The 14,022-nt window shown below is 48.4% G+C and overlaps 1 protein-coding gene across 1 annotated transcript in view; it reads left to right on the top strand.

Annotated features, from left to right (window-relative positions):
• Positions 1-11,411: 11,411 nt before the first annotated feature.
• Mroh7 (maestro heat like repeat family member 7) overlaps positions 11,412-14,022 on the top strand; it is a 46,168-nt gene continuing 43,557 nt past the window's right edge. Inside the window, exon 1 of the mRNA XM_075945517.1 lies at positions 11,412-12,522. Coding sequence (XP_075801632.1) covers positions 11,412-12,522 — 1,111 coding nt within the window. The remainder of the gene's footprint in view (positions 12,523-14,022) is intronic.

The following is a 14,022-nucleotide window of genomic DNA, read 5'->3' as shown; positions in this document are numbered from 1 at the left end:
TTATGCCTTCCTTGGCAGTAATGAATAAAATACAGTTTTTGCTTTTCCAAGAAGTTTATTTCTTTTCTTTCCTTCCTTCCTTCCCTTCCTTCCCTTCCCCTTCCTTCTTCTTTCCTTCTTTCCTTCTTTCCTTCTTTCCTTCCTTCCTTCCTTTCTCTCTTTCTTTCTTTTTTTTGGTTTTTTGAGACAGGGTTTCTCTGTAGCTTTGGAGCCTGTCCTGGGAACTAGCTCTGTAGACCAGGCTGGCCTTGTGTCTGCCTCCCGGAGTGCTGGGATTAAAGGTGTGCGTCACCACCGCCTGGCCAAGAAGTTTATTTCTTGTCACAAGACCACCACCAAATGGTTCCTGTATCCCCGTGTCACAGACGATTTTGTCCCAAGTCACGTTTGTGCCCCATGTAAGCAGGGCCACCTTGCCCACCCCCAAAAAACTTTGTAATGGCCGGGCGGTGGTGGCGCACGCCTTTAATCCAAGCACTTGGGAGGCAGAGGCAGGCGGATCTCTGAGTTTGAGACCAGCCTGGTCTACAAGAGCTAGTTCCAAGACAGGCTCCAAAACCACAGAGAAACCCTGTCTTGAAAAAAAAAAAAACTTTGTAATGTTTTTAAAAGTTCAGTTTTGGGGTTTTCTACTGAGATTTGTTCAGCCCTGGTATTAAATATAACCCTAAAACAATGCCCTTCCCTTGTCACTTGGGGTTGGTCTCTTCATGTTCACCCCAAGGTGGCTCACTGGGTAAAGGTGCCAAGCCTGTTGACCTGAGTTCAGTCCTCAGGACCTGTATGGTAGAAGGAGAAAATCAAATTCTACAAGTTGTCCTCTGACTTCTATACATACCCCCAGTCACCACAAAATAAATGCAATTTAAAAATGAAAATATTTAGGGCCGGGCGGTGGTGGCTCATGCCTTTAATCCCAGCACTCAGGAGGCAGAGGCAGGAGGATCTCTGTGAGTTTGAGGCTAGCCTGATCTACAAGAACTAGTTCCAGAACAGCTAGGGCTATTACATAGAGAAACCCTGTTTCAAAAAACAAAAACAACAACAACAAAAAAAGATTTTAAAAGATATTTAAATTCTGTTTTGTTTGTATGTACTGTTTGCCAGTACACATGCATTTGTGTGTGTAAGAGTGTGTGGAGGCCAGAGGTCAACGTTAGGTGTCATTTACTTTATTATCTTAAAATATTATTTTCTATATAAGGGTATGTGAATGTAGTAGGAGGCCAGAGGCACTCGGGTCCCCCGGAGTTCCATAGAATGATTGTGAGCCACCCTATGTGGCTGCTGGGAGCTGAACTTGGTTCCTTGCACAAACAGAATACTCTCTACACTCTCTTAACCACTGAACCATCTCTCCAGCCCCCACTTTAGCATCTGAGAGCTTCTCCTTCACCTGGACCTCACGAATCAGGTGAGGGTGCCTGGCTAACCAGCCCTAAAGTTTCTCCTTTCTCCACTTTGCCTGTGCTAGGGTCACAAGCATGCTCCCTCATGCCTGACTTAAAGCTTAGTTCTTCAGGAGGACCCTTGATGTTCAGAAGTGTCGATTAAGTAGTGAAGACAGGAGTTCAAGGCCTTCCTCAGCTACATAGCAAGTTTGAGGTTATCCTGTAAATCATGAGACTGTTTCAGAAATAAAAACAATAAGTTCTGGGACTCTCAATGCTAGAACATTTGCGCTCTCTCTCTCTCTCTCTCTCTCTCTCTCTCTCTCTCTCTCTCCCCCCCCCCCCCCGGGGGGAACAAAAGGGAGCTGGCGGAAATGAGGGCTCTGCAACGTTCTCTTTCTCTTTTGCATGTATGTGTATATACAGTGTGTGACAGCCAGAGGTTGACATCTGTCATCTTTGCTGTCCCTTCATGTTGTATACTGAGGCAGGGTCTCTCACTTGAAACTACAGCTTGTTGATTTGGCTACTCTAGCGGATCACCCTGCTCTGGGATCCTTTGTCTTTGCTTGTTGAGCCCCGGCATTGCAGGCCGGCCATTGTGCCCCCCCCCCCAGCTCTTATGTGGGTGCTGAGGATTAGAGCTAGGGAAAAGAAAAAACCACTTATTCTATGGCAAATACGAGTGAGCCTGACCTGGGAACATGGGTTCAAGTTTCCCTAAATGAAAAAGGTTGCATGAATTTTTATAATGCTAGAAGAAGCATCGGTGTATTTATAGAGTGCGATGGGGCTGCAGCAGGATAGAGATATAGAGCTAGAGCTGGCGGGGAGCTAGCTGTGTCAAAGTGACACTTTCTGAGATGTTCGTGGAAAAGTCAAGAAGACATTGGGTCACATATTGGTAGGTGGTTGAGAGTAAGTGGCTATTAAGAGTGGTTATGAACTAGACAAGGTGTCACACACCTTTAACCCAAACACTTGGTGGCAGAGCCGGAAGAATGGCCAACTCAATGTCTCTCCCTTCTCCCTATCTCTCCCTTCTTCTTTGGTGCGTGTTTCTGAGACAGGGTTCTGGAACTCACTCTGTAGACAAGGCTGGCCTTGAACTCATAGAGACCTATTTGGCTCTGCCTCCCGAGTGCTGAGATTAAAGGCATGTTCCACCACACCCAGAAGTAGTAGATATTAATAACGCCGACTGCAAAACAAAGGAAATGTTTTACTTTATTGATTTAAAGGGGAGGAATCTCTGACTATATGGTGAATGTCTGGAGAAGCTGCTATGTGCTAGATTAGATTCGATGCACAGCCATAAACCAGGTTACTTTGGGCCTAGTAGCAGGACGCCAATTCTGCTGTCTTGCCTACCTGGGGTCTCCTGTGTTTGAAGTCACAGCAGAGAACCACCTGCTCTACTAGGAAGCTGTAGCTGATCTCACAGTGACAACATCTGAAGCCTCACAGGAAGGACCCCCTCCCTTTTTGTCGTTCATAGATTGGACCTGGGGTCTCACACATGTTAGACAAGCTCTCTAGTATAGAACTTAGCCCTGAGCTTTGCTTTTTCTTTTTTTCTCCGCGTTTTGAGACAGGATCTCACTCTAAGTTGCCAAGGTGGTTTTGAATTTTCTGTAGCCCATGTAACTTGTCGACCTCCTGTCTTGGCCTCCCTGAGTAGCTGAGATGACAATCATGTGCCACCAGGCCTACTTTTCTCCTTTGAGACAGGAATGCCTTTTATAGCTCATGCTGCCATTGAACTCCTAATCTTCCTAGCTCTACTTCTCGAGGGTCAAGTGTGTGCCGTGGCTAAAGAAGGACTTCATTATTTTGCCTGTGTGTGTATGTGTTATGCCTGCATCTGTGTCTGTGTACTACGTTCATGATTGGATCCTAAGGAGGCCAGAAATGGGCACCAGTTCCCCTGGAATTGGGATTGCAAATGGTTGGAAATCAAACCCAGGTCTTTTGGAAGAGTTGCCAGTGCAGGGAGCCATCTCTCCAGTCCCAGGAAGGACTTCTTTTCTTCTTCTTCTTCCTCTTCCTCCTCCTCCTCCTCCTCCTCCTCCTCCTCCTCCTCCTCCTCCTCCTCCTCCTCCTCCTCCTCCTCCTCCTCTTCTTCTTCTTCTTCTTCTTCTTCTTCTTCTTCTTCTTCTTCTTCTTCTTCTTCTTCTTTCCTTCCTTCCTTCCTTCCTTTCCTTCTTTCTTTCTTTTTCCGATTTTCAAGACAGGGTTTCTCTGTAGCTTCAGAGCCTGTCCTAGAACTAGCTGTTATAGACCAGTGATAGCCTTGAACTCACAGAGATCCGCCTGCCTCTGCCTCCTGAGTGCTGGGATTAAAGGCGTGTGCCGCCACTGCCTGGCTCTTTTTTTAAGACAGGGTTTTTCTGTAGCTTTGGAGCCTGTCCTGGAACTAGCTTCTAGACCAGGCTGGCCTTGAACTCACAGAGATCTGCTTGCCTCTGCTTCCTGATCACTCTGGATTAAAGGTGTGTGCAACCACCGCCTGGCAAGGGTTTTAGGCAAAAGAAAACCTGACATGTTTTTAGGCTGTGAGGAGGGAGGGAGGGGAGGAATTCTGTTTGACACCGGCTCCTGAAGCAACAGAAGGGAGTGGGGTAACGGGGACCGGGTGTGGGTAGGAGCAGGAAGGAGGCCAGAAATGGGCACCAGTTCCCCTGGAGGAACTGAGGGCTGGAGTCAGGACAGGAAGAGCAAGGTGGACAGGAGAATTCAAGAATGCCAGTCATAGCCGGATGGCAGAGGCAGGAGGATATCTGGGAGTTCAAGGTCAACCTGGTCTACAGAGGGAGTTCCAGGACATCCAAGGCTGTTACAGAGAAACTCTGTCTCCAAAAATGAAAAAAAAAAGAATGCCAATCATGAACGTGTGAGTGTGAGATGGCTCCTTGGTAAAGGCCCTTGGCATGAGCCTGATCGCCTGAGTCTGATCCCTGGGACCCACATGGTGGGAGGAGAGAATAGGCTGCAGAAAGACTGATTTCCACATGCTGGAGTCATGTGCACACGCATGCACACACAGAATGAATAAATGTCACCCACCCCCACCCTCACACAAACATGCCTATTGCTCATTGACAGGGCTGAGTGTGCTGAGGATACAGTCTGATGAGGCCTGGTCTGTGACAGTGTGTCTCCTAGAAAACAATGGCTGAGAATATCAAGATTTACTGACCTGGGTCCAAACAAGAAAGCAGGATTATAGCCTTGAGTATAGTTTCACTCTCATTTTGTTTTGTCTTTTAAAGATTTATTTATTATATCTACAGTGTTCTGCCTGCAGGCCAGAAGAGGGCACCAGATCTCATTACAGATGGTTGTGAGCCACCATGTGGTTGCTGGGAATTGAACTCGGTCCTCTGGAAAAGCAGCCAGTGCTCTTAACCTCTGAGCCATCTCTCCAGCCCCCTCATTCTCATTTTGTAAGTGGTACCTTCAAAATGTTTCTGTCTCATCCCTGTAATCCTAATTATTTTAAGTTATTGCTCATCATTAAAATGTTGTTCTTGGGAGCCAGGCGGTTGGTGGCCCACGCCTTTAATCCCAGCACTTGGAAGAGGCAGGCAGATCTCTGTGTGTTTAAAGTCAGCCTGGTCTACAGAGTGAGTTCCAGGCCAGCCAGGATGACACAGAGAAACCTTGTCTTGAAAAACAAACCAAACAATTATATTCTTGGGAGAGACAGCCATGGGACCTTAATTCTTCACCACAGAGCTAGGTCACACTCAGTGGCTTCTCTGAGCCCTGCCCTCTGCCCCACCCTGCTCCACACTCTTAGTCACTGCGTGAAGAAGGGCAGAGCAGGGAAAAGAGCAAGGACTCGGGTTCGTGTGTGCCTTGGCCTTTGACCTTTCTGTTCACTATTGCCTCTCTCCAAAACACTTGTCACTCCAAGATAAGCGGAAGCACAAGGCCACAGGAGTTGTTCCCCGGGGGGTTTGAAGGCCCCCTGAGACTCAGTCTTTGCTTGAGTCAGGCCCTGTCTCAGTGATCTTGGGGGTCTGAAGACACCCCTTTTCTAAAGATTCCTCTGCTTTTTTCCATTGTGTGGGCAGGACCAGGAGCTTTATTGGCTGGGGGAGCGGGTGAGGAGGGGGGCTTCCGGAACATAGTGACCTCACAAAGACTGTAAGCCTAGCCTGGGCTGGGGGGAGCCCAGGTAAGCTGAAGGGTGACTTTGGGGAAGTACCAAGGGTGGGGTCGGCCTCCACAGCCTCCACAAGGCAGTTACTACCTTGACCCCACCCCTCACTAGGTAAAAGTCTCCAGGTCTGGCTATATTCCCACAGTTGTTACTGCATACTCTTGGATTAAAGTTGACTTTTCTGTTGCCATGTGGATGCCCCAGGTGGAGGTAACACGTTAGCAGCCCAAGGCTCACAGAGAGTTTCGCTGTCTTGAGAGTGGAGGGTGGGAGAACAGGGCAGGGAGGGGGTGGCAGTGAGAATGAGAAGATCCAGGGGGGATTTCAGAGCCCCAAAGGGGCCAGTGCAGAGAACCGGGGCTAGAGCACCACCTGTTCTCCCCCAGGGAGGGATGGTGTGTGGATGGACATTTGGGGAAGACCTGGTGCGGCCCAAGAGTGGCAGAGGGAATTGGGATGAAATTCAGGAAGGTGCTTTTTCCACTGTGGAAATCCAAAAATCTCTGTGTGGGTTGAGAAGTCACCTCAAGCCATGTGCCAGGGACTTTACAAAAATCATTTCGATCCCTGAACAGTCTCAACGTGTTAGTAAATGAGGGCAGTAGTATCTCTCTTGAAGAGCTGTCATTCATTCATTCATTCATTCATTCATTCATTCATTCATTCGAATACTTTCTGACTTTCTGCTCTGTGCCAGGCCCTGTGCATGGTCCGGAGAAACAGGAATAATAAGATAATCAGACACCCAGTTCATGTTCTAGTATGGAGACAGATAAGAAACGGAGTGATCCTCTGACAGAGGGACTGATCACAGGAAGAGAACCCTCGACAGCATTTGGGATTTCAGGAAGATTTCCTGGGGGAGGGTGACGTCAACGCTGGTCTGAAATGTGGCTATTAGGCAGGAGACAGATGAAGGGCTGGAAGGCAAAGTGGGCATCTGGAGGAGGGTCACAGGGAGGGGAAAGACTTTGAAAGAGTCTGTAGCAAGAGAGAACTCCAGCACATCTGAGGCATCAGAGAAGTTGAGGATGGGTGGAAGTGGGTTCAAGACCAGGGCAGGGGACGGTGTGGCTGGAAAGGTGGCAACTACCTGTGGCCTGAGGACCCTGCTAAGAGAAACCCAGAGACCAGTGTGCAGACTGGGGCTGTCACTTTCGGGCAGTAGTGGCATCTGTAGGTAATACTTTAGTTGCTATCAAGACTTTTTTTTTTAAGTCATGGCTGAGCATGATGGTGTCCCCTTCAATCCCAGCCCTGAGTTGCTCAGGAAGGAGGTTCATCAGTCCAAGGCCAGCCTAGGCCACATAGCGGCTTTAAAGGCAGCCAGCGTTGTCTAGCGAAACCCTATTTCAAAACAAGACAACCAAAAAACAAACCAACAAAAAAAACAAGCAAACAAAAAGCAAAAACCAACCAATCCAACCATCCAAACATAAAAAAAAACAACAACGAAACAATCCTCTTATGGTTGTTTTTAGTGTTTTGGCATGGACTTTTTTAGGCTTACCCCCAGGTTTGCTCACTTTTTCTGAATCTATAGGCTTGTATCTTTTATTAATTTGGGATGTTTTCAGCCATTATTACTTTGAATGTTTTTCAGCACCCTTTCTACTTCTGAGGCTGTGAGTGTAGAAAGCTAGATACTTTGTTACAGTTCCCAAGAGTCTGCTGTTTTCCCCTGTTGCTCACACTAAGTGTATTTTTGTCTTTTTATAGATCTATTTATTTATTGCTTATTGAGACAATGTCTCAGTATGTAGTCCTAGCTGTTCTGGAACTCACCTTGTAGCCCAGGCTGGCCCCAAACTCACAGAGATCTGCTGGCCTCTTCCTCCCGGATGCTGGGGTTAAAGGTGTGCGCCACCACAGCGGCTCTTTATTTTATTTCTGTTTTTCTTCTTGAGGCCTGCAACCCAGTCAGCACTGGAACTTGTTATGTTTCAGAGGAAGACATCTGGCCCCTTCGTTTTCCAGTTTCCTAGGGTTGGAATACAGGCCTGGGTGACCACGCCTAGACAGATTAAGCAGATTTTAGTAATTTGCCCTTGAGTTCAGGCCTCTGCCTTCTGTCTCTACTACTGAGTCCATCAGGCAAACTTTTCAAGATTCAGTTATTGGGGAGAAGAGGAAACGGGAGTCATTGCTTAGAGAATGTGTTTCGGTGACATTGGAAGAACACATAGGAGATGCATAATGTATTTTATTTATTTATTTTTGTTTGAGATAGGGTCAAACTCTCTATCATAGGCTAGCCTGGAACTCATTACATAGCCCAGGCTGGACTCAAACTCCCAGTACTTCTCCAACCTCAACCTGGGAAGTATAGGTATGAGTCCCCATGCCTGACTTTGTTGATGTTTACAAGAAGATCTTACTTAGTAGCCCAGGATAGCCTCAGACTTGTGATCCGTTCTCAGCCTCTTGAGCACTGGAACCTCAGTGCTTTCCCACTACACCTAGAGCTAAGAGATCAGATCTTATACTAAGTTTTGTGTTTGTTTTTCAGACAAGGTCTCCCTATATAGCCTAGCCAATCTTGGGGCTAACTGGGTATTCCAGGCTGGCTTTGAACTCCTGGAGGTGATCATCCTGCCTGAGTTCTGGGGTTACAGGTGTGCCCTAACATAACTGAGCTATTTGTTAAATGATCTTACACACACAGTAGCACACTCATGTTGAGATCACAGAAACAGGGACTTTCCAGAGGGGATATGTTTAATACTCTGACTGTGATGATGATAGCCTATAGATATACATTTGTCCAAACTCATCAAAACATGTACATTAAACACGGACACTGTAATTGTTTTTGTAAAGCAAGCTTTTGTGTAACCCAGGCTGGCTTTGAAGTCTGATCTTTCCGCCTTTCCACCCAAGTGCTGGGATTACAGATGTGGGACAGTCCCCGCTCCTCTTTTTGTTAAAAATCAATTTAAAAGATATTGTATGCAAATGAGTGTTTTGTCTGAATTATGTTTGCACAATGTGTGCATGCAGTGTCTTCAGAGACCAGAAGAGGACATCAGGCTTTAACTGGAGTTACAGATGACTGTGAGCCACCATGTGGGCACTGAGAATCAATCCTGGGTTCTTTGGAAGAGCAGCCCCTTAGTCTCTTAACTGCTGAGTTGTCTCCAGCCCCTGCCTCCTCTTTTTTTTTTTTTTTTTTGAGACAAAGTCTTTCTATGTAGCCCATGGCTAGCCTGGAACTTGTGTAGATTTGGCTGGCCTGAAACTCACCAGGCTCTCCAGGCTCTGTGTCCCAAATGCCAGGATTAAAGCCATGTGCCATCACTCCCTGCTCCCTCCTTTCCCCTTAATGAGCAATGTCCACATGGCATAGGGCAAGCCACAAGTTGTTTCACACTTTTAGGACCCTCTGGAGACTTGACCACCTGCAGCAGGATGGAGGAGGAGGGCAGGGAGCAGAATGCATCAGGGAGAGTCTTGTCTGTCCTGTCGATCTGTCCTGTGGCAAAGGGAGGGAAAGGCAAGCTTGAGTCTGTCTGCTAGACTCAGGTCCTACTCACTGCCTTCAGGTTATACTAGCCTGTATTACTCCAGGTCAAAAATGCCTCCCTTTGATGTGTGTGTGGTGTGTGCACGTGCATGTGTGTGTGTGAAGTGAGTGCATGTGCAAGTACCTGTGTATATGACATAGAAACATATCAAGAGGAAATGCAGGCCCCTCATCAAGTAAAAGGAAGAAAAATGATGGGCACAAAATTGAGACCAGGGCTTTGTCAAGGACCTTGAAATCAGGAGCCCCAAACTTTTCAGCCCCTTGGATACAGGTAAAATAGTTTTTGGGGGCGATGATGAGGCAGCTCTTCCAGCTTTGCAGCCACCAGGTGTTAGGATTGCGCATGGCTTCCCCTGGGCACCAAGGTCCCGATTGCCCTGTGCCCCAGCCTCTAACAAAGAGGAACAGAAGGGTGACCTAGGAAAGCCTTCTGCAGGCCTCACTCTCCCTGCCAGACACCGTAAGGGCAATGTCTCCATAGGACAGGGTGCTATTAACGAGCACAGCGCCAGGGTGAAAAAGTCTCTTGTCCAGGCTTGTTCACTCACACTAGTGAGAGGAGCTGATCTGTGAACTTGGGACTCCGTGACTTAAAGTGCACGGCCCTTCCAAAGCCACGCCACACAGATACAGCTTGGTGGAATGAACAAATGATTTAGGGAGCCAGCACATGAGTGCATAAGAAGTGAATGGAAAGGGCTGGAGAGATGGCTTGGTGGTTAAGAGCATTGGCTGCTCTTCCAAAGGTCCTGAGTTCAATTCCCAGCAGCTACACGGTGGCTCACAACTGTCTGTAATGAGATCTGGTGCCCTCTTCTGACCTGCAGGAATACATGCAGGCACATAATAAACCTTAAAAAAAGAAATGAACGGGAAAGGAAGAAAGTGATCTAGAGAAAGAATCAATGAGCCAAACAATATGAAGGTAAACTGAGAACCCTTCATGTGCTCAGATGCAGTCAGATGTCAGAAATCAGCAACGAGCAAGACAGAGGCAGCTCCTGGGGGAAGCCAGATGTGTATGGCAGCAAGATGCTCCGAGAACTTACAGGTGGCCTTCACCTGTTTAAGGGACCTACAAGGGTGCAGCTTTAAGTGGTGGCTGGGGTAGGGAAATGGAAGAGAGACGCCAGCCTGTGGAAGGCCCAGAACTGCAAAGACAGAGTGGGAAGGAGGGGGGATATGGAGGCTTAAGGAGGGCCGCTCAGGGTGATGCATTAGAGGCCTCTAGGTCTTGCTAACAACTGGCGACTGTTCGAAGGACAACAGGAAGCCAACGTGTAGCCAGAGGTGGGTGGCACAGAGATGGCTTGGTCTCTCTGGCTCTCACCTGATGTCTTTGCATGTCTTCCCAGGGGCCCACTCCTGCTTTAAGAACACCATGCTGGCAGGTGAGTTGTTCTTATAGATCCTATAGGGGCAGGGTGGCTCAGGGATAGGGCTAACAGGTGGAGGACTGGGGAATTCACCCGCAGTTAGATTGCTGGGCAAACAGTTCCATCTGTAGGTTATAGGGTGCTCTGCCAAGGAACCTTTGAGATGCTGGGCTGGAACCACTCGCAGAGTAGTTCCAATAACATAGGATCCTTGTTGGTGAACTGAGGTCACGTGGGCCTGGCTGAGTATTGGGTTACTCATAACAAAGTCCCTTATTATTCCTTTCAAACTTTAAGTGAGAGAGAGAGATCATTTGCCTGTTTATAGACTGGTTTATGTGCCTGGTACTGTCTGGGAGTTGGAGATGCTCCAGGATCCAGGATACTCACAGTTTTCCCCCTCCTCCATTTCCTTTCCTCCCTTCTGTCCTGTTCTGTCTTTCTTTCCTTCATTTTTAGTGACAGGCTGGCCTTGGATAATCCTCCTGCCTCAGCCTCCTAAGTGCTCGGGTTACAGGTGTGAGCCACCATGTCTGGGTAGAATAACTGTCATTCTTAACACCTAGAGCTTGTCTCTAACAGGGCTCAGACAGTCATTAGAATGAAGAGGGATGAGTATCGTAGTAGGAGAGCTGCGATTGGCAAGGCATAGCGGGAGGTACCAAGCCAAAGGCCATACATTGTTTGGAACACAAGGAGAGGGGGAGCAGGATGTGGTCAGGGAGGTCAAGATCCATGGCGTGGGATGGAGAGAGGGAGAAGGGAGTGGAGGAGTGGAGGTGCTGGGAAAGGAAGCTGCTAACAGCAAGAGACCCTCATCCATGGCAGCGGGCACAGGACAGGGTTCTAGCGGGCTGCATTCATCTTCTCTCTCAGGGGTGCCGCAGGAAGCCCCACAGTCAGCAGTTGGAGAGAAGGGACAGTGGTATTGAGAGGCTTCCCGACTGGACATGGCCCTGAGTCGGGGGGCTAGCCTCATTCTCCACGAAGACCTAGAGAAGACGCCAAGTCCCAGCTCCTATGAGGTACCAGGAATAATGTCTAGCACCAGGCCTAGGCCCACCCCAGACCTGATCCTTGATCCTCTCCCGGCACATGGCTTGGCTCTCACTCCAGTCCTTCACCCAGCACGGAGTCCTGACTCAGAGGGAGTCGCTGGCCTTATGTCTACTGACACCTCCAACCCCAATGCCAGTGGTGCCACGGCTCCAACCTCCGTCCAGATCAACAGTGGCTCCGTGGACACGGCAGAGCAGAGTTTGAATCACATCTCCAGGCCCGACTCAGCAGGGACTATCAGCCCAGGCTCACAACCAGCTGGAAGCCACAGCGCTACCCAGGCTACTATTTTAAGTACAGAGAATCCTTCTAGGCCATGCTCTGAGGATGTCCCCGGGTCCCTCTCAAACAAGGTTTTTGATTTGGGTCAGAGTAACTCTAATCCATCCAGGCCTGAGCCAAACTTATTTGTAAGAGCTCTTTCCAGAGATGCCCTGGTCCGGAGCCAGAGCATCTCCAGGCAGGGCTCTCAGGTGCCTCTTCTTTTAGCCTCCAACACTTCTTTGGACCCTATGCGCTCTGGGAACACCTCCAAGGTGAACTTGGAAATAGCCCCAAACCAGAAAGACTCCATCACCTTGACTTCACGTACTATTTTTGCGTCTGTTTCCAAAGAAGCCTTGAGTGCACCCTGGAACTCAGGCTCCCAGAGCTCCATCAATGTGACTTCCAGCAGCCGACCCAGGTCTGGTTTAAATGTGACTGTCTCTCAGGCCTCACGTGTCAGCCTGATCCCTGGTTCCAGTGGAGGTCTCAGCCTGCACTCGAGCGCCAGAGCACCCACCTCCACTCTCTCTCCATCTTCCTGCATGACACTAATCCTGGGCTCCGAGTCCCTGAGCATGGATTCCAGCTTCCTGGTGAGCGACACCTCCACCTTGACCATGAGCAGCCAGCGGGATTATTCTGAGGACAACAGCATCCGCACCATGCCCCTGGAGGAGAATCTGGGGAAGTGGGACAGCCTGCAGGGTGTCACGGCTTTCCGCAGCCCTCCTGAGGGTGAGTAGGGAAGAGGAGGCAGCCTAGAATGATTATACATTCAGAGCCCTAAGACAGGGTAGGCAGCGGAGAGGAATGAGAAGGGAGTAGATGGCATTCACGGCACAGTGGTAACCATGCTCTGACCGGCACTTTGGCCAGCCGTATGACTTGAGTGTCTATTTTTTAAATTATAATATGATAATCCCTCCTCCCCCTTTTTGACAAGGTCTCACTATATGTAGCTCTGACTAGCCTGGAATTCACTATGTAGATCAGGCTGGCCTCGAACTTACAGAGATCCACTCACCTCTGTATCTCCAGTGCTGGATCAAAAGTGTCCCACCAGGCAATGATCCTTCCATTCAATTCAAAGCCTGAGTTCATCCACTATTCACATGCTCCATTCAGAAGGTCTTCCTCTTTTCTGTAAATGCCAGTCCTGACTCCCGTGGCTGATTTGGCCAGAGGAGCAGGGAAAGTCTAGACGTAGCGGGATCGCCTCTCTAGCTATTTGAAGAACCCACTCAGGCCCTGACCTCTGGAGCAAATGCCTCCCTCCGTATATGCAGGAAGTCTGTTGCTGTATGTTCTCTCAGTTGGTATTTCTTTCATATCCTTTGGTAGACAGGGTCTTGTGTAGCCTAGGATGGTCTCAAACTTGCTACAGACTGGAGGATGAACCTGAGTTCAGATCCCCCTACCTTTACATTTCAAGTGCAGAGATTGCAGCGTGTGTCACCACATCGGGATCAATCAATGTTTCTTTTTTGTTCCTGCACCACTGTCTTATTGTGATTACTTGTGTGCGCATGTGTTTACAGAGGTCAACCTCAGGTTTCACTCCTTAGGAGTCCTCCATCTGTGTTTTGAGACCAGCAGGGTCTCTCATTGACCTGAAGTTCACTGTGTGGGCTAGAGGCTGTTTAGCTAAGGGTGCTGCAGGGATTCTCCTGTCTCTGGTTTCCTGGCACTGAGATTACAAACACAGATTACCAATATCTGCTGTTTCCATGGTCCTGAGGATTAAACCCAGGTCATCATAGTCCCCCAACCCCAAGATTGTGATTTGAAAAGTTAGCATGACATCTAGGCACGGCAGCACAGGCTATGATCCTGGCACTCTAAAGATGAAGAGAGGGTAAGAACATGTGGACAGCCTGGGTTATATAGCAAGTTCAGGACCGGCCTCTGTTACAAGACTCTCTCAACAAAGTAAAAAGCAAGCAAGCAAGCAAGCAAGCAAACCCATGGCTTTGTAATTATGTGTGCGTATCTGCCAGGGTGAGAAGCCACTCATAAAACCCCACTCAAATTCACTAGCCATTAGTAAACCTTTTCCTCCATACACTTTTATTAGCTGTTGTCATTTTGAGTCAGGGCCTCGCTGTGTAGTTCATGCTGGCCTCAGACTTACAATTCTCCTGTCTCTATCTTCCAGGAGTGAGATCACAGGAGCAGGGCATACCTGGGCCTTGAAGACTTTATTTTAAACTAATTAATACATTTTTGATCCTAAGG

This window comes from Microtus pennsylvanicus, chromosome 13 (genome assembly GCF_037038515.1).
Source record: "Microtus pennsylvanicus isolate mMicPen1 chromosome 13, mMicPen1.hap1, whole genome shotgun sequence".
NCBI classification, from domain to species: Eukaryota; Metazoa; Chordata; class Mammalia; order Rodentia; family Cricetidae; genus Microtus; species Microtus pennsylvanicus.
Note: the sequence above shows the minus strand (reverse complement) of the source record. Positions and strands in the feature narration are given on the sequence as shown.